The 20739-nt window shown below is 43.2% G+C and overlaps 1 protein-coding gene and 1 long non-coding RNA gene across 2 annotated transcripts in view; both read left to right on the top strand.

Moving 5' to 3' along the window:
- The window catches only part of PCYOX1L (prenylcysteine oxidase 1 like), a 31180-nt gene extending 25477 nt beyond the window's left edge, over positions 1-5703 (top strand). The window contains exon 6 of the mRNA XM_068272879.1: positions 3567-5703. Within this exon, the coding sequence (XP_068128980.1) occupies positions 3567-4234 (668 nt within the window). The 3' untranslated portion in view covers positions 4235-5703. The remainder of the gene's footprint in view (positions 1-3566) is intronic.
- Positions 5704-6190: 487 nt separating this feature from the next.
- LOC137561568 (uncharacterized) lies at positions 6191-8589 on the top strand. The gene is made up of 2 exons (XR_011030051.1): positions 6191-6680; positions 7109-8589. It is a non-coding gene; the product is annotated as an uncharacterized lncRNA (long non-coding RNA).
- Positions 8590-20739: the final 12150 nt, after the last annotated feature.

Below are 20739 nucleotides of genomic sequence, written 5' to 3'. Positions count from 1 at the left end.
GGTTTTGGGCTAGTCCATCTGCTCATGGGGGAGTTTTAAAGGGAACCTGAGATGGGGCCCACACCATACAAAATAGATACCTGGGGTTTCCTCCAGCCCTCTCTGCTCCCGGAAACAGGAAGGAGATGGGAGCGCGCCTGCGCGGACTGGCCCTGACTGTAGGATTTTTCGGGGTCAGTTGCGGGTGAGCAGAGCGAGAAGAGGACGCAGTGGGAGGGGGCTGGAGGAAGTCCCAGGTATGTATATTTTATGGCGGGGGTCCTATTACTGGTACACTTTAAAGTTTCCTTTATACAGGTGGTCCCAAGGTTGCTCAAGCTTTGTTTGTGCTCATTTGCTAAAGCATTGAAAAGAAAAAAAATGACTCACAATTATTGACTAAATTAAGATACAGTACAATAGTATACTTTATGTGCTTGAGTATGACCATTTCTGATATAGTAAACATCGGATGTATTAAACTACCCAGTACTTTTCCTGTTACCTTGAAATTTACTATAAAGGGATTCTACTGTATTTTCTTTTACCCCATTTCTATACAGCATCTTCTAAGCAAGAAAGTACTTGAAATACATTGTCCTAATTTTTATGCACAGCACTGTGATCTGCACTTGTATCTGCTGCACTGTGCGCTGTGCTTGTCCACTGCACTGCGCTTGTATCCACTGCACTGTGCACTGCGTTTGTATGTGCAGCGCTGTGCTTGTATGCGCAGCGATGTGCTTGTATGCGCAGCGATGTGCTTGTATGCGCATCGCTGTGCTTGTATGCGCAGCGATGTGCTTGTATGCGCAGCGATGTGCTTGTATGCGCAGCGCTGTGCTTGTATGCGCAGCTCTGTGCTTGTATGCGCAGCACTGTGCTAGTATGCGCAGCACTGTGCTTGTATGCGCAGCGCTGTGCTTGTATGCGCAGCGCTGTGCTTGTATGCGCAGCGCTGTGCTTGTATGCGCAGCGCTGTGCTTGTATGCGCAGCGCTGTGCAGCACTGTGCTTGTATGCGCAGCACTGTGCTTGTATGCGCAGCACTGTGCAGCGATGTGCTTGTATGCGCAGCGCTGTGCTTGTATGCGCAGCGCTGTGCTTGTATGCGCAGCGCTGTGCTTGTATGCGCAGCGCTGTGCTTGTATGCGCAGCGCTGTGCTTGTATGCGCAGCGCTGTGCTTGTATGCGCAGCGCTGTGCTTGTATGCGCAGCGCTGTGCTTGTATGCGCAGCGCTGTGCTTGTATGCGCAGCGCTGTGCAGCACTGTGCTTGTATCCTCTGCACTGCGCTCTGCGCTTGTATCCGCTGCATTGTACTCTGCGCTTCTATGTGGAACCCTGCAAATGTTTTTTGGATGTTAAGGAATCCTTGCATGTATTTTGCAGGAGGCACGGATCTAAAAACAGCCGTAGCTGTTTATTTCATGACCCCTTATTACAGAACCCCCTCATTATACTGCCTCCTTATTCTAGTGCTTTTTATTAATGTGCTTATTATTTTGACCTGATTTAGTGCTTATTTTTACAGTATCCGCTATTTAAATGTGCTTTATCATACCTCCCCCCCCCCCCCCCCCCCTTTATAATGGGGAGAAATTCCAAGGAACCCCTGTAGAGTACTCAAGGAACCCTGGGGTGCCACGGTACCCTGGTTGAGAAAACCTGATCTACAATTTCAAAGACATGTAGTGGATCATGGCTGCCTCTAGATGGCGATGTTTCCTTTCATATTGGTTGGAGAATTTTTATTTTATGTTGGTCTCAAAGTAGGGAATACCCAGATAGCTCATGGTGACCAAAAACCTCTAGGAAAATATAAGGATATTAAGGTGCCCTATATACTATCTGTTTTTACTTGGTAGATTCAACACATGCAATCTGCATGGACATCAGAATTGTATAGACTGTGCTGTCTGATATCCCCATCCATTTGTTGCGATTCACCACAGAATTGCAGCGCATGGTTGCCAAGTAAATCCCGCAAATGCATTGCGATTTCCATGTATTATAATGAATGGGAATCGTAGCCCCATCAGCGAAAATTGTGTTTCTAGATTAGCTTACATGGGGAAGGAGCCTTAGAGTTGCAGTGAGCATACCTCATCCAGTAGGGTGGGCTTTAGCGTGCCCTCATTGTCATTGAATGTGTTCAACTGAGAGCACTGTTGTGTGTTACGGCCCTTTTACACTAGCGGCGATTGCAATGCTGAATCTCAAAATCCCAAATTGCTAGTGATTTTTAAATCGCTACAGTTTGCTTTTTTACATAGGAATCGCGGTAGGTAATTTTCACTACCGCGATTCGTTTAGCACGAACACTAGCGATTGCTAGTGGAAAAGGGCCCTTATAGCACTTCTTTTTACAAACGTGGAATTTGACTTTGTGATTTCATCACTCCTATTTATTAGACCTGAGCCAGACTGTGTAATCTGGCATAAAGCAAAACTGCATAGGGTGTTTATACATGAAGAGGTGTGGCTTTCCTTCTCCTCAGTCTAAGAATACATTCCTCACAAAAGGTAACTTTACTTGTCGGGGGGAAGGTGCAATATATCTACCAGCTACCGTTGAGGCAGGAAACACACTTGACTGTTTTCGTACGCGTTTTCTGCACAGAAAAACTGAGAACTCATGTTAATCAATGTGCTAGTACACACTTGCTGTGTTGTTCGCGCGCAGAAAAAAAACATTCTGCATCCTGATTCTGCACATTTTGGCAGTTTTCTGTATCAATTACATCAGCTGCAGTGAAAAAAGGCGCGCGTTTTCCTGCATGGAAACACACTTTAGTGTGCAGAAAAAGTATGCAGAAAAACGCGCGCGGAAAACTGAAAGTCAAGTGTGTTCCCTGCCTCAATATGTTAATTTAAATGTAAACTTGCAGCTTCTGTGTATTTCACGTGCAGTGGATTTATTAAAGCAGACCTGAACTCAGAACTTAGAAGACATATTATTGTATTTACAAATTAGCAGCTCTGCTGTGGCATGGGAGAGATCAAATTACAGTTGTGATTAGTCACAGGTGAGGGGGAATTAGACAGGCTAAACTCTCTAAATACAAACAGGGTACATTTCTATATGTTTTCCTTCTGACCTGTCCACATTAAAGCTCTAGTTCCAGTCCATTTTTCCCCCCTCTTTAATTTGGAATATATCATATCTTGCCATGCGCAATGTTTGTGCGCTGCACATAAACCCCTTTTGCATTATCATTTTTATCACCTGAATGGCTGAGTTTGCAAAGCTGTTTTCAAAGGCCAGTTATTGTCAGATGTTGCTTAAACCAAATGGTCACACATTAACACTCTCCCCCCTATTCAGTCGTCATGCACATAAGGTAGTTATGGAGGAGCTGGGAGCACAGAGCTGATCCTGCTCACCTCTTCCCTGTATTTCACATGATGGGAGTAAAGGGTATGAATGGCGTTGTCTCTTATTTTGTGTGTGTGTGTGTGTGTGTGTGTGTGGGGAGGGGGGGGGGGGAGCTGCCCATAATGTTTGTTTGCAAAAGTGTTCCTGAGCTAGACTAGATGGACAACCGCTGTCCCTTGGTTTAAATTGCCTTGTCTGTTTCCCTTGCAGAGAAGAAGCACCTGTATGAAGTGCAGTATGAGAGAGACGGGACTCTGGGCTCTGATTACTATGATCTGGTGATTATTGCAGCTCCAATGCATAAAGCAACCTTTCAAATGTCATTTCTAAACTTCCAGCCTCCTCTGGCAGAACTGGCGAGGTCTTACCATCGGGTGGTGACCTCCATTGTTCATGGCTACCTCAATGCCTCCTATTTTGGCTTCACGGATCCTAAACTGTTTCCGTTTGCTAGTGTCTTCTCTACAGACAGCCCAGAAGCTATATTCCATAGCCTGGAAAGCCTGTGCCCAGTAAACGTCTCCGCTGGCTTTCGCCGCAAACCTCCCCAGGAAGCTGGTGTTTGGCGAGTACTCTCTTCACGGCCTTTGGACAGGAAGGAGTTGAAGACTCTGTTTAAGTCCTATTACTCTGTTCAGGTCATAGAGTGGCAGGCATTCCCCAACTATAGCACTGTCAGTCCTTCCAAGTCGTTGCCCCCTGTCCTTCTTCATGACGGTCTGTATTACCTGAGTGGTGCAGAGTGGGCGGCCAGCTCGGTGGAGATGATTGCAGTTGCTGCAAAAAACGTGGCTTTGCTGGCTTTCAATCGCTGGTTTGAGCTCAGTGAAAAAATAGACCAGCAAGATTTGATGCACAGGCTGAAGACCGAACTTTAAGCTAGTCTGTTGTAGAACAGCTACACTCGATCATAGCATTATGCATTCAACACTGGATAAATGTGACATCACAGCTCAGCATAGGCTTTATTCTCTGCATCAGGTGGATAGATTCTCATACTGGACAGTGACTGAAGCAAAGAAGAGGAGAAATGGGCCTTATGCCTGTAGACTTTTCTAATAATGCTTTTATTTTGTGTTTTCAGTTACTGTAATGGTTTGTATCTAAAAGGGATACTTGTCCTCAAAGACAGAAGAAGTCTTTTGCCTGGGGTAGATGTCTGTTGCACACGTGGTTTTGGGCTACCTCATCCTGCCCACTTGTTACCCATATGCAGGCTGTACACCACACTGCTGACATACCCCACTTCAGTGATGTCACGTGAGAACTTTGCTACCAAATATCATGTCACCAAAGCTACTCCATTATGTGGACTGTCATACCTCACAAAACACGACTGCACGTCGTCTACTGAGATGAAGCGTAAAACCCCATATCGGAAAAATGCTAAAAACAGCTTTACAATGACTTCTACAGAATCAAATCAAAATCCTGCAATGATAAAAGGTTCATATTATCACCATTTTGTGTCTGTATCAAAGATTTACAAGAGGAAATGGAAAAAAATATCAGTAACTTTAATGAGTATTGACTTGATTTATTGTTAACGTGATTATTTGTAACTTGTTTTTTGCTTAGCAACATTTGTCATTGTGCCTTGTGTTCATGTTGTGTTAAATGTAATTTACAGCTACTTTTTACTGCAATTTTTCACTGGATACTGAAACCTGGATGTTGTGGAGGAAGGTAACACAAATTATGAAATGGACTAGTTTAAAGCAGACCTCCAGTTTTAAAATAACGTCCACACCCTCCACACAGCAGAAGTTATGACAGAGTAGCAGGATAAACGTCTAAAAACTGACCACTTGTGCTTTAAAATCAAAGTTCTGTTGGTTAGCCACTCCCTGTTTCTGAAAAACTGCCGTGGCAGTTTTCTGCCTTTGCAAGCACTGTTAAGAGATTGTGTCATCTGTTTGTGAAAATTGACTCAGTGTGGTCTGAGGGGTACTCTGCTTCTGTCTGTGCCACTGAGCCAGCCTATCTCAGAGAGGAGAGGTGAAGAGAGAACTAATACAGTGCCAGTCACAGTATGTTGCATTCCAGAGCTAACACACAGGTTCCCTACTGCTTCATAAAGCAGGTAACAGTTGCTAAGGCCATACATACAGTGCTTCTACGCAACATATGGCCCTTCACTACTGTGCAGCCCTCAGAGGCTGTGTTGTATGCGTGTTCCGCGTACGTACGAAAAGGGCGTCGGGAAAAAAGGGCGCGTGGTATAAACGATAAATGGAAATATCGTTTATAGAAATTATTGTGTAGAATTTCGTTTATAAATAGTGATTTAAAAATGTATAAATCACTAAATAATGTGTATGAGATCGGCAATTCTTAAAACGTTAATCTTCCCTGTTTGTAAAGTGAAACTTATATTTTCGTTTATTAAAAACCCTCCCTGTACCTATCCCTAACCCCTAGACCCCCTGTTGGTGCCTAAACCTAAGACCCCCCTGTTGGTGCCTAACCCTAAGACCCCCCTGTTGGTGCCTAACCCTAAGACCCCCCTGTTGGTGCCTAACCCTAAGACCCCCCTGTTAGTGCCTAAACCTAAGACCCCCCTGTTAGTGCCTAAACCTAAGACCCCCCTGTAGGTGCCTAACCCTAAGACCCCCCTGTAGGTGCCTAACCCTAAGACCCCCCTGTTGGTGCCTAAACCTAAGACCCCCCTGTTAGTGCCTAAACCTAAGACCCCCCTGTAGGTGCCTAAACCTAAGACCCCCCTGTTGGTGCCTAAACCTAAAACCCCCTATGGATAATAATGTTTTACAGACATGAATAAATAAAGAATGTAAAGAAAAAAAATGTAAATTATTTTTTTGGGTGGATAATAATGTGTTAGAAATGTTTTAGAAATAGTGATTTATTATCTTCATAAACGTTATTCGTCACGGGCTCATTTTGTAAACTTAAATCATCACAAACATAGTTATAAATCCTTAAAAATCTCCGGGCGCCGTTATAAATCCTTAAAAATCTCCGGCGCCTTATTTTCCCCGTTCAGCGCCCATTAAACGATATTTATAATGAAAGTGAATGGGGCGCCCTTTTTGTCCACTTGTCTCATGCGCCCAAATCTACTGCTTCCGTGTTGTATGACCCATGAGAATAGTATTAAGGTTAGGTAATGCTGCTTCCTGCCACAGCATGGGATGCTGGAACTTGACAGTGTGTAGCACAATCTAATCAGTAGTGCTCTTGGGCCTTTCTAGCTGAACACCATGTTGGTGTGTGATTCTACCAGCACTCTGTGTACAGGTAGTCCTTGGTTAACGAACAAGATAGGGACTGTAGGTTAGTTCTTAACTGGAATCTGTTCTTAAAGTGAACCAGAGACGAAGCACCCTTGTGTATTTTACCATAGAAATCAGTGGGAACATTAGAGAAAACATTTACCATGCTCTCTGTTCCATCCTCACTGCTAAAAGTGTCTGTTATCTAGCTGAGATAAGAATCCCGGACTGAGCATTGATTCTGGCTTTGCTATAATGACTCAGCTATAATGATTCCTGAGCAAAGCCAGCAGGGGGCAGGCTTGGACTTGAAGACAGCAAAGAACACAGTCTCAGCTATAATTATTCTGTAGCAAAGCCAGACCGACTGCTTAGTCGGGATTCTTATCTTAGAGGTGATAACAGGCAAATTAAACAGAGAACAATGTAACAAAGAGCAGATTAGGTGTTTACTGTCATGTTCCCACTGATTTATAAGGTAAAATACATGAGGTTGCTTCATCTCTGGTTCTCTTTAAGTCACAACGATTTTTGTAAATCAATTTTCTCAAAAAGTACAAGTCCAATTTGCTTAAAAAATTTTTTTTTGCTTTTTACCATGGAAACAGAGAATCCATGCCGTTCGTATCAGCGGGTCGTTCGTAAGTCAGGCGTTCGTAAGTCGGGGACTACCTGTAGTAATCTGCAACTCCAATAGCTTTGTTATTCACTGCAGCAGCACTTATGAAGCACTCTTTTAATAAAAATAAATGTAAGCTGTGCAGTGTAGAGAAATGGAATGAAGAGTCCAGCTGCTGTTTGGGCACATATATTACCTGTAATGAAATTATAAGACTAAGTATTATTTTTTTCTGATAGGGAAAGGCAAACACAGAGTCAAAAGGACCAGCAATCCCTTTATCAGTGGAAAAAATAACACATTTTTTTTTTCAAAGAGACTGAGCCGATACTCCCTACAAGGAACATACAGAGCTGTTGTTAAGAGCTTGACCATATATGGCTATCCCATGTTTGTAGATACATTGATCTGCATGCTTGTTGAGGGTCTATGGCTAAAATTATTAGAGACACAGGATCAGCAGTAGAGTCAGGCAACTGGTATTAAAGTGCCACGGAATATGTTGGCGCTTTATAAATCAATAATATTAATATTTTAAAAGGAAAAAATCCATATCCTTCTCAGTTTAGGTTCCCTTTAAGCCAGCACAGGTTTTGTTGAGCACTGAGCCCAATAATGCCATTATTTAAAGAATATTAGTTCACAAGGAGCATAAAAATCTCTCTGAATAAAGGTCAATTAGTTGAACCGATGACCCAGCTTGGATCAGCAAAGATTTATTTATTCATTTTAGTATTTTTATAGAGCCAACATACTACGCAGAGCTGTACAGAGTATATTGTCTTGTCACTAACTGTCCCTCAGAGGAGCTCACAATGTAGTCCCTAGACAAGAATTCAAAAAAGAAGATAGGCTCCTATCCACCTTCAAACATAACTAGATCTGCTACACTGTATTAGGACTAGCGGAGCGAAGGTTTCATGATGAAATACTCATCTATTGATGCATCCACAGAGACATACATGAGGGAAATGGTTGAATTTGGGAGACAGAGCCTTATGACGGTTTCATGTGTGTTTAGGCTTTTGTCAATAGCTAAGTGACACATTACAACAGGCAGAAGTACTCAGCAGCACTTGCTCTGTACAACCTGATTCTCACCCAGTCATCTCCTTAGAATCCAGGACTGGGCTTTCTGTAGCCACACTAAAAGAATATCGAGACATTTACTATTTCTATTTCCTGGAACTCTATGTGGTTGAAGCTTAGTATAGGCAGCTAAAACTCTGTACTGTGCTCAGGTTCAAGGTGGAAAGCACAAAGCATGACCCAGATGTGAGAGTGGCGATGTAGTTTAGTGACATTGTATCATGGAATGATCAGGATTCCACAAGATCTTGTATTTGTCATAATAAATCTCATGAAACTGTGTATAAAATCATTTTGTGTCCTGTATATGTATTCTCTTTATTTGTCCAGAGATGTTTTCCCTCAAACTTGGATGATGATTGAACAACTGATCAGAATGGTATATGTAACATATTTTCATACTTGATACTATACTATTTGTTAATGTAAATCAAATGATTAATGGCTGGGTCCCTTGTTTGTTATTCTTAAGAAATATGCGCAGTATGAAGGGAATAAAGTATCAAGTAAATATTCCCATACACTGGGCCGATTAGCAGCCAATCGATCGCAAATCGATTGACCGATCGATTTGCGTCCAATTTTGATCGATTTCAATCGATCTGACATGCTGGAAAATCTAGGTCGATCTGTTGAGATTTCTTATCATTTTGCATTGGGCCTAATGGAAATCTAATGGCAAAAAAATGCCATCAGATCGATTTTCGATAGATTTCATACTGAAATGTATTGGAAATCTGTTCCTAGTAAAAAAATGTTCCTAAACGCATCAGATCAGAAATCTGATGATCTTTCTGCTGCTAATCTAACGTGTATGGCCACACTTGGAATATACCCAAGATGGATCCTGCTAATCAAGGCTATGGTGTATCCAAAGGAGGAAGTTTGTTTCATTTGGATTCTTATCTTTTGTATGCTAGAATAAAGGTGACCATACACTTATAGATTTGCAGCAGATTCGACCATCAGATTTCTGTCAGATGCCTGTCAAGTCGAACCTGACAGGAATCTATCTGATGTGCGCCACACACCAGGAACAGATTTCCAATAGATTTCAGAATGAAATCTATTGGAAATCGATCTAAATGCATTATTGAATCATTAGAGCTAATGCAACTCTATGGGCCATCTAGCTGCTTCCAGCAGCAGATCGACCTAGATTTTCCATCCTGTCAGATAGATGAAATCGGCCGCAAATCGATCGATAGATTTGATAGAATCAATTTCCGATCAATTGATTCCATGGAATCGATCGATGGCTGAAATCGATCAGTGTATGGGCCCCTTAAGTTTCAGCACTAATCCTAGTGACTGTAGTGTGGAAGCTTGTGCCAGCCAGTTGACTAAAGGTGGCCATACACTCGTTAGATTAGCAGCAGATAGATCATCAGATAGATTTCTGATCTATCTGATGTGTTTAGGAACATGTTTTACTAGGAACAGATTTCCAATACATTTCAGTATAGAAATCTATTGAAAATCGATCTGATGGCATTCTTTGCAATCAGATTTCCATTAGGTCCATGGAAATCTGATGGATTTAGATCCAAAGCAAATTGCAGATTTCCATTAGGTCCAATGCAAATTGAAAGGCAATCACAACAGATCAACCTAGAATTTCCAGCATGTCAGATCGATTGAATTCGATCGAAATTCGGCCGCAAATCGATCGATTGGTCAATCCACCCTTTCAGGTGGGCAAAGTGAGATGATCTTGGTGCAGTGCATTCTGGGAGGCTCAGTGCTGGTGTTTCTGAGGTAGTTGCAGTAACAGTTTGTGACTAAATGCAGTTGAGTATATAGCATTTTTTTCTGTAATTTTGGCTCAGTTTATAAAATAACACCTGCATGGTAGATCAACCTTACGTTTCCCTGATCCATAATGCAAATATGGTTCATTTTTTATTTTGGCTCCTTGGTAATTTTGTAGAACTTTCTACACACATTTTGCAAATGAAATTCACTAGCTTCCAACTTAAGGGGTACCTGAAGTGACAGGATGAGATAAACATACGTATGTACAGTCACAATCCTATTTAGAACTAGGCTGTATTTTTTATGTTCTTCTTGTCTAATGTTAAGGGACAACACCCAGGTGGGTCTCTATCAATGGTCAGGGCTCGAAGACTTTAACCCTCTGGGGACCAGCTGCCTAACCCCCCTTAAGGATCAGGCTATTGTGCATGCGGGGGGGGGGGGGGGCGTTTGGGGGGGGGGGTTTGGCAGCCGGATCCCCATTTCGGATAGGTAGCCATGGTGTCCCCCATGTAGCCAGGTGCCCCCCGTATTGCCAGCAGCCGTTATTTACCTCCTAGGCTCCAGCGATGAGCAGCTCTAGCCCCCTCCACTCTGGCCGGCATCCCCGCTCACACTGCCGTTAAGTTCCGGGTCGCGGCTTGATGTTATCAAGCTGGAACCCGACACTTAAGGCAGAGCAAGCGGGGATGCCGGCCAGAGCGGAGGGGAGCGACAATTGCTGGGGTAATGTCAGGAAGGTGAGTGCATCCTCTTCTTCCCCTCCTACCACCACTGCACAATAGTGATCAGGGAGCCAATCGCGATGGCTCCTGATCACTGAAGGGAGATGTCAGATGTCATGTGACAGCTTTATCGCCCCTCTCGGGTGCGCACAATCACAGCGGGAGGGGAAGCAGCAGGCGGCGTAAATCCTACGCCGCATCAGAGTTGGACAGCCACAAGTGCGCCATAGGATTTACATTATGCAGTCCCCAGAAGGTTAAGCTGTGGTGTCAGTAGCAATTCCCTGTGTGAAGCCTGACTTGCTGAAGGTCTGTTCGACTCGATGCACTCGCTGTGCCTCTCTCGAAGCCCTGTATGGTCTTGAAATGTTGGTTTATGTTTGATCTAAACTTGACAATAATTAGATTTGTTGGAAGTACTGGCTATTTGGATACATTTGTCCATTAAGCAGCATGTCATGTATATAAGCGCGACATTAACTATGCATGTGTATTCACCTTTAGGTTTAAGACACTGGATAAGTAATTAGTTTGTACATCTGTGTGGCTGAGAAAATCACATCTTTATACAGGAAAGAGTTGCCAAGTTGAATTGTTTAAAGGAAACCTGAGATGGACAGGAACCTTTAAAATAAACATACTCCCGAAAGTGTATGCCAAATATAGGCTATTCCTGTAATTGTTGTTCTCCTGTGCTCTTTTCATTCTTAATTTTTCATTTTTATTCTGTCTAAAATCCAAGATGGCCGCGATTTGCTTCCGGGTCAGTGTCACTGTGTGTACAGTTCTCCATCAAATAATGTATGCAGGGACATATATAAGAAAAGAAAACCTGCAGACATATACACACAGGCACAATTACTTTTACTTATTCCTGCAAAACGAAAGACAAGCACAGCTGCTGCTGCATTTTATCTGTGTACAGTTATCAGAGCAGAAGAGCAGTGTCCCTGTATGTTCCTGGCTCAGATGGGGAAAGATAAGTGTGTAACTCAAGCAGGGACACTAATTAGCTGGGTAGATAAATAAATCTGTTTACTGAGCTGCTTCTCCCATCACAGGCACTGCTCTCTGTGATGCCGTTCTGGGCACAGATAGGGAGAACACAGGCAAAGAGGGGCGCGGGCTTGAACAGACTGCTCTAACAGATAGGGAGAACACAGGCAGAGAGGGGGCGGGCTTGAACAGACTGCTCTCACAGTTAGGGAGAATACAGGCAGAGAGGGGGGGTGAGCTTGAGCAGACTGCTCTCACAGATAGGGAGAACACAAGCAGAGAGGGGGGTTAGCTTGAGTAGAGTGCTTTTACTACTATAGAGCTTCCCGATAAAGAAGCCGACTGAGAGCTTAGTCATTGGTTTCTACAGGGGGGATTACAAGCTCACAGAGCAGATCAGAATAAAACAGACAGCAGGGTAAGGCCTAGTGCACACCAATACCGCTAGCAGATCCACAAAACGCTAGCGGTTTTGGGTGCGGATGAGTGAGTTTAGTCCCAGTGCACACCGGGCGGATCTTGATGCGATCCGCCGGGTGTTCACCGGCCGCATCAGCATCCGCGTGGCTAATGTATCTCTATGGGCTGGTGCACACCGGTGGTTTGAGGTTTTAAGCAAACCGCAAACGTGCAGCAAGAGGCACGTTTGCGGCTTGCTAAAAACCTCAAACCGCCAGTGTGCACCAGCCCGTAGAGATACATTAGCCACGCGGATTTTCAGGCGGATCCGCCCGGTGTGCACTGGGCCTAAGTGTCTGTTCTCATGTCCCTACTAGTATATAGTATTAATTAAAGCAGATTGCTTTGTGTCTGGTACACTTTAAGGGCTGGAACCCACAGGAGCGCTTTTGGCAGCGCTGCGATACGCTAGCACTTTGCCAAAACGCTGGGCTAATGTTAATGGATGGGGCAACTTCCACAGGAGCGTTTGCGTTTCCCAGAGACGCAAACGCAGGATGTGCAGCATTTTGGGAGCGTTAGCGCTTCAATGTAAAGTATTGAACCGCTAGCGGAAACGCTCAGCAAAACCTAAACTGAGCGGTTTTGCTAGCGTTTTGCGGTTCAGCACACTAACAAAATGAAAAATAATTCACAGGACCAATCAAGATAAAAACGCAAAACGCTACGCAACCGCTGAGAAAAAAAAATACAATGTTGCAAAACGCGACCGAAAACGCGCATGAATCCGTTTGCAAACCGCTCAGACAAAACGCTAGCGGTAGCGTTTTGCGTTTTCTGATTTCAGTGGGATCCAGGCCTAAGGTTTTTCTGTATGGGAGCTGAGTAACATTGAAAACAGATAAGACTGTTGGATTGATGTCTTATCAGTTGTGTGAACAATAGCAAGCAACTTTTTTTGTTTGGTTGTTCCACTTGTTTCGCAACAAAAGTTGTTTGATAATTGTGCTGCATAAAAGGCCGCTGTTGACTGTGTGTATGGTACAATGCTAGTGGTGGCAGTTCAGTTGATTCTCTGTCCGATTTCTGCCGAAAACCGCAAATTTGGCTGCTGATCGAGCCTACTCTGCCCACCAATGAATGACGGGCTTTCACAATAGCATTTGCATAACTTCGCCATCACTTTGTCGCTGCTTCACATCGGGGAACGCTATTAGGGAGTTATTGTATCAGAAAGATATGACTGGAAAAAAAGTATAACTTTGGAGTTTAATTCCACTTTAAAAGGAACCCGAGATAAGAGACATATCTGCCATAATTATTTCCTTTGAAACAATACCAGTTACCTGGCTATCTTGCTGGCCTCTGTGGCTGCAGTAGTGTCTGAATCACACACACCTGAAACAAGCTTGCAGCTAATTCAGTCAGATTTCAGTCACAAACATCTGATTGCATGCATATGAATTGGCCGCCGGGAGACTTGGGCGCAGGATACAGACAGTATATGGCCTATCCTGCTGCTGCACAAGTTCCCCCTCTAGGTCGACGTGGATAGTGGGGAATTATGTAAGTAGGCTTCCTGCTATTGCTGGAGGGTGAATTAAAGTTTTTAAAAGTAACTTCAGCTCCGTCTTCTGTCCGCGCCGAAGTTACTCACTGAGCGCCGTTATAGCCGTAATTCCTATTACGGTCTATGATGGAGCTGGCTGCGCCCAAATCTCCTGCGATTTAATTACAGTGCTCGATCTGATCTGCATGCTTGTTCAGTGTCTATGGCTAAAAGTATTTGAGGCAGAGGATCAGCAAGACAGCCAGTCAATGTGTATTGTTTAAAATAAATGTTAGCCTCCATATGTCTCTCAACCCAAGTACCCTTTAAGTTTAGCTAATTAAGCCAGTTTCCTACTTTTTAAAAATATAAAATCTCAAATCTGTTCTGTGCAGAAGTAAAAAAAAATAAGAAAACGTGAAGGAAAAAATCACAGGTGGTTTGACCAGCTGCTTTGTGTATGGGAATGTGCACAGCCAGGTATACCTGAAATGTTACAGTCCTCTGCACAACATAAATACGACTACATTTACATGTCTATACTGATCTTTGATTGAAACCAAAAGCTCCTAAGCAGATGATTGTTTCCAATCCCAGTGTGTGTCTGGGACTTGTCACAGAGTTTCGTTTCCTGTATCGTGTGTTTACACACCGGACACACAGATGAATATTCTGGGACTTTCAGTGCTAGACTGACTTTTCACAAAGTACATTTGTAATTGCCAGTTGGGAGAACCTGATTTAAATTTTTATTTTTTTATTTATTTATTTTTTAGCACAACTCTGGAGTTCCAATAATATTTTAGCTGTTAAATGTGGTTGTTCTATCTCTCTCCTACAAGGAATTTTACCACACTAAACTTTACTGTGGTTCTGCATAAGTATGCGAGTATAACATTGAAAACATTTCTCCAAGGTGTTAGTCAGCTTTTATTTCTTGAATTATTATTTGTAGTGTTGTTGCAGCAAAGTACCTCAGATCTGGTCTTGGAAATGCCCTTTTTCTGAATTGTGAAGCGGAGTGTAGTGTAATGATGTCACCATATCCGCATTCCCCCGACTGACTAAAACGACACACTGCATCTAAGTAAGTTTTTCGTTTATTTATTATTTTCCTTAAAATGGAATGATGTACAGCAAATTTTTTACCTGCGTCCTTTAGCTCGGTTTTAAGATTTTTTTTTTGTTTATTTTTAAATCTGGATGTTTTTGCTATAAAGGATGAGGTTTTGCTAAAGGTGGCCATACACAATACAATCCGAGTTGATGTCAGGTGACTAGTCATTTTTTCTTCATCAACATTGAATGTTTTTTTTTACTGTTTTTTTTTTTTTTTAAATCAGGGCAAGAGGAAAGTTATGCATATTCAATAGAAATTGTTTGTTTCTGTGCACAAATGTGACAGGTCCTGATTTTGATCACTGTAATTGAATTGATGAAGAGATTGTTTCATGTATAGCCACCTTCAGCAGGGGGCCAGAAGAAGTAATAAAACAATAGGTGGAAGCATGCAAATCAATGAGCCGGATTTCTCTGGTCCTAGACAATGGTAGGGACATTTAGATTGTGACCCCAGTGGTGCCCAACCCTAACCCCCCTCTTAAAGAGAATCTGTACTGTTCGATTTGTACAATAAAAAACATACCAATCGGGTCACTGTGATCTCCTGGATCCCTCTTTGCCGTGTCCGCCACTACCCGCCGCGATCCTGGCTTTTACTCACCAGTTTTAGGCAGTGTATATATATATCTCGTGTTACAGTATACTACAGGTCTTTATTACATAGTGAATTATCTGCACTCAGGGATTCTCAGTTTCTCAGCATGGGCAGCTCCCTCCCCCCTCAGATAAGCTAAAACTGAGAGCAGAGACCTGTCTGTGAGGGATAAACAAAGCTCACACACAGAGCCTGAAGGGGTGCTGTGTCTACTGCTGCCTGTAGACTTCAGGGTGCCTTCTGTCCCCCCTTCTAGCAGATTTTATTTTGAAAGGAAACCGGAAAAGGAATTACAGCTCAACAAGCAGCAAAACATAGATGGAACAGCTTTCCAAACAGTCAACAAAAGCTACTCTAGCAGATTTAATATGCGACTACCTGGGCAGTTGAATCTTCTAGTGGTTACAGAAGTGACCATGCACAAGCGCATACACAGAGAGCATACGCTTATACTGAAACACATATGCTCAGTAAACTTTAACAGGTACATTAGATCTGGACATGCACAAGTTCATGAACTATGCATGCCCAATATAAGGAAATGCTTATGCATGAAAGAAGAGGCGTACATGAGAACTTCCTTTTCATGGTCATGCACAGTTTGTGTTCACAGGCATGGTGAACTTCTGGGATGCTATGGAGAAAATAGATGTTGGAATGGAGAATGGGAGGGACTCTGGAACAGAAAGCAGTAAGTGACACATATAGGAGCACCTTTTTTAATTTAATTTTAAACCTGGTTTTCACTTCAGGTTGGCGTTAAGTGAGTTGTAACCTGTTACTGGCTGGCACGGTTGAGCGTTAGAGAAAAAAAGTTGGAAGCTACAGCCAGATAATACGTAGCACTGGCTGTGCCAGGAACAGTACTGACTGTGCTTGGGGAATATTATTAGTGTTGATTTATATAACTCTTATCTTCTCTGGTGCTGGGCAAAGTAAAACAAATATAGCTATGTAACAGAAGCGATGGTACATAATACAGAGTTCGTAGACAACATAAATGTCAGTCCTCATGCCATGAGTCTGTAAGTCCTGTCAGTCCTCATACCATGAGTCTAACTCCTTGCACACATGCTAGATAATCTATCTTTGGGCCATGTCTGCTGAAAGTCTAGCATGTGCCCCACACAAAGGAGATGTGCTGTGCTTTATGCTGTTTTATCCCATGTGATACAGGACGCTACATGCTCATTTACCACCCAGGTGGATCAGGCAAATGTCCCCAATCCTACCATTAAGTTCACACTGGAGTGTTCCATAGTGGTCATTCAGTTTCTGGAAGCGTGGAACTCAGTGTCAGCTGAGAGGTTAGGACAGATTTGCACAGATCGAAACCACCTACTGAGGACAAGACAGCCTTTCATAACTCTGAAGGGTATTCCCAAGGGTCAGCACTTGAGGGCCAGGAGTATTGTGTCTACCGAGCAGGGGTACCAAACTGCTGCCAAACGTGTTAGATCCAAATTTATGGAGAAAGGATACAAAGCCACTGAGCTGAAGAAGGTGGGGAAAGAGGTGGGTCTGGTATTCCTTGATTCATTGCTTAGAATTGGAGGTAAAAGGAATAATCAAGTGAAGATCCAGGTTATGTTTGTGCAAGCTTACTGTAGACAGGCAGGTTTAGTGAAAGGGGTCTTGAAGACGTATTGGCCTATGATGCGACCTTTGGTACATTATTTACAGAACCACCTCTGTTCTCCTTTTAAAAGGGGTAGTATCTTAAAGGACCACTGTCACAAAAATCTTAAAAATTAAAATATATGTAAACATGTACAGATAAGAAGTGCATTTCTTCCAGAGTAAAATGAGCCATACATTACTTTTCTCCTATGTTGTTGTCACTTAACCCTCCTGGCGGTTTGCTAAAAATCCGCCAGGGGGCAGCAAATCCATTTTTTTCTTTTAATTTCTTTTTCATGTAGCGAGACAAGGTCTCGCTACATGATAGGCGCTACATGACAGCCTCCGGCGATCGGAGATCAGGAGATCCCGTTCAAAGAACGGGCTCTCCTGGAGGGCTTTCCCCGTCGCCATGGCGACGGACGGGATGACGTCATCGACGTTGTGACGTCAAAGGGGACTCCGATCCACCCCACAGCGCTGCCTGGCACTGATTGGCCAGGCAGCGCACGGGGTCAGGGGGGGCGGCCGCGGCGCGGCGGATCGGCGGGTAGCGGCGGCGATCGCATTGCACATGCAGCTAGCAAAGTGTTGGCTGCGTGTAGCAAAAAAAAAATTATGCAAATCGGCCCAGCGGGGCCTGAGCGGTGCCTTCCGGCGGCATAGCCCGTGCTCAGCACAGGCTTACCGCCAGGGAGGTTAAAGTAGATATTAGAAATCTGACAGAACCAACAGGTTTTGGACTAGCCCATCTCCTCATGGGGGATTTTCAGGGATTTCTTTATTTTCAAAAGCACTTAATGAATGGCAGTTGCTCCATCTAACTGCCCAAAAAAAGTGTATGGTGAGCATGGAGTCTGACCAGGATCTTTGTGTAAATCTTTTTCAGGGCGTGTCTTTATAAAGAATAAAGGCTATGCAAAGAATCCCCTATGGAGAGATGGACTAGCCCAAAGCCTGTCGGTAATGTCAGATTTCAACTACTTACTGTAAGTTACAGCAACATAGGAGAAAAGTAATTTATGGCTCATTTAACTCTGGAACAAGTAACTTCTTTGTATGTGTTTTCATATATATTTGAAATTTTAAGATTTTCGTGACCTTTAACTGCTTCTCTAACGCCGATGGGCATCGGGAAGCTGGCAGTCCCAAGACCGCCTAACGGCGAAAGGCGTCAGAGTCCTGGGGCCAAACTTTGCAGGGGATCATGTGCGATGAAGCTCAAACACCACCGCTTGAATGAAAGTGCTCCGCTCCATCATCAGTCTACCAGCGACGATCGCCGCTAGGAGACTGTTAGATGGCAAACCCACTGTCTATTTACATTGTATAGCGCTGTGATCGACAGCAGCGCTGTACTGGGGACAGCCGTGTCACTCGGCTATCCCCTGGGGAGGCTCATGAGCGATCAGCTCTCATAGGCTGCCGATCGCTGTCATTGGCTGGCGAGGGGAGGGAAACAAAAATAACATTATTTAAAAAATAATCATAATTAAATTAATAATAATAAAAAAAAGCAGCAGCGATCAGAGCCAACCAATAGTAATCTCTGTTGGTGGGCAGAAAAAAAGGGGGGGGGGGGGGGGAGATTAATTTGCGTGCTCAGTTTTATGGCTCTGCAGTGAGCCATTGAACCAGAGCAAAGCACAAAATTGTAAAAAATAGCCTGGTCACTAGGTGGGCGTAAGCCTACGGTCCTCAAGTGGTTAATAGACAAACAGGTTGGTGCATCAAACACCGATAATACTGAAGGGCGCACACAACGCATGGCAATATTACCTTCACTTCTGCCTGTAGCACCGGGAGTTTGCACGTGCGCGCGGATCGATTACCGCTTGTCCCTGCCGGCGCTCCTTATCAGCTGCTTGATTCCCTGCCATTGTCCGCCGGCAGGGATCGAGCGGGCGGGGGTCGAGCAGCATGATCGGACCAGCTGAATATTATCAGCTGGCCGGATCAGCTGCTCGATACACGGTACAGAAACGTACCGTGTATCCCCAGCATTAGACTTTTTTATGCATGGGCCACAGGGTGTGACAGCTTCACGCTGGTGTTGTACCATGTGCCACTATCCAATAGAAGGGGAGCTAGAGATAGGACTCTATTACAGAAGAAGGCAAAATGGATTAGGAAATTACCGGTAGATACCATTACCCCAAGGGATTAGCCTCAAATGTTTTCTGTAATGTTGAAATGCATTTAACATGGATTTCTTTCCTTCTCCTTTTCCTTCCAGACCTTGATGGGCAATATGTACCATCGGTGGTTGGGGTGTCAGTTGGAGGGCGGTAAGATGGTGACCGGCTTGGTCCAATCATATTGCTTTGCATAATTACTGCAATGTATTTGATGTTTAGCAGTGTTTACATATGTGGCCAGCAATGTATGATTATTGTTGTCAGGTATTTGTGGGTAGATACTGTATTACTGTGTGTAATACTCATTTAGTTTGTTACTCTTAAGGGGTAAAAAATTGTACTTTCTATGATGTCACTATGGTCAGCTGACCAAGAAGAGGCTGTCCAGGATTAGATGTGGTGCTTTTGCACTTGTATATATTCACTGTTGTTTGATAGAGGTACACCCAGGGCTGGTTTTAGCAACGATGGGGCCCCAGGGCAAAATAAACCTGGGGGTCCACCTACAGATACCCCGGAACAAAAATCGGCTTTAAGGGACCTTTTTTGCAGCTTTTATAGTCAGGGTGTGAAGCCCCAATCGGTCGGAGCTCCACATTCTGACTATCCCAGCCTGCATAGGGGACAAGGGGTTAAAAAGTTTCAGGAGGGGGGACCCCACACAATTTTTTTTTTAAATTTCCCACACTCTAAACAGAAAAATAAATAAATTGGGAAAATAGGAAAAAAATGCCAGGGATCTTCATACAGCCATATTGCAGCTGTATTGCGATCCCTGGCCAAAGCGCTGCGGCTGCGGAGGGGTTTCCAGGAGGTCCATATGTGGAAATTCATTGCTCTTTCTTTTAATACATGTAAAATTACACTACCATTAGGTTTGCTACTAAAAGTGACATTTACAGCATTTAAATTTTTTCCTTTGAAATTTTAAAATCGATTTTCTCAAAAACTACAAGGTCTTTTTGAGAAAAATGTTTTTCCTCCTATTCCTAATGATCTCCTTAATACAGTATATCCTGCAAATTTAGGGTTTCTAGCTTTTAAGGTGGATTTGCTATTAAAGCTGACCCAAACCAAACATTTTTTTAATTCAAAATATTTAGTTGCACCACTCTGACACATACAAAGATAAATAAACACTCCTTCAAGCCTATGAGCATTTCAGCGCATGCTTTTCACCCTTCTCTTTTCATAGCTAGGGTTATACAGGTGGCTGCCATTAGCAATTCCTACTTTGCCAGACACCTGCTACTCACCAGTTTGCCGATTTCTGTTCTGGCAAAATGAAAGGAAGGGAGGGGTTCCTCCATTAAATGTAAAATATTTTATATTTGTCATCATGCAGCTGAATAAAGGCTGCTATTTATTATTATAATTTAGAAAATAGATTTTATTTCTGAAATCTTGTATTTTTAGTTTGGGTCCACTTTAACTGTTAAAGTTGGTGGGTTTTTAAATGTGTATTTTTTTTTCCTTTGAAACTTTAAAATTGATTTTCTGAAAAACTATAAGGTCTTTTTGAAAAAATGTTTTCCTCTTGTAG

Source organism: Hyperolius riggenbachi, chromosome 3 (assembly GCF_040937935.1).
Source record: "Hyperolius riggenbachi isolate aHypRig1 chromosome 3, aHypRig1.pri, whole genome shotgun sequence".
Lineage (NCBI taxonomy): Eukaryota > Metazoa > Chordata > Amphibia > Anura > Hyperoliidae > Hyperolius > Hyperolius riggenbachi.
This window is presented reverse-complemented; position numbering and strand designations above follow the sequence as displayed.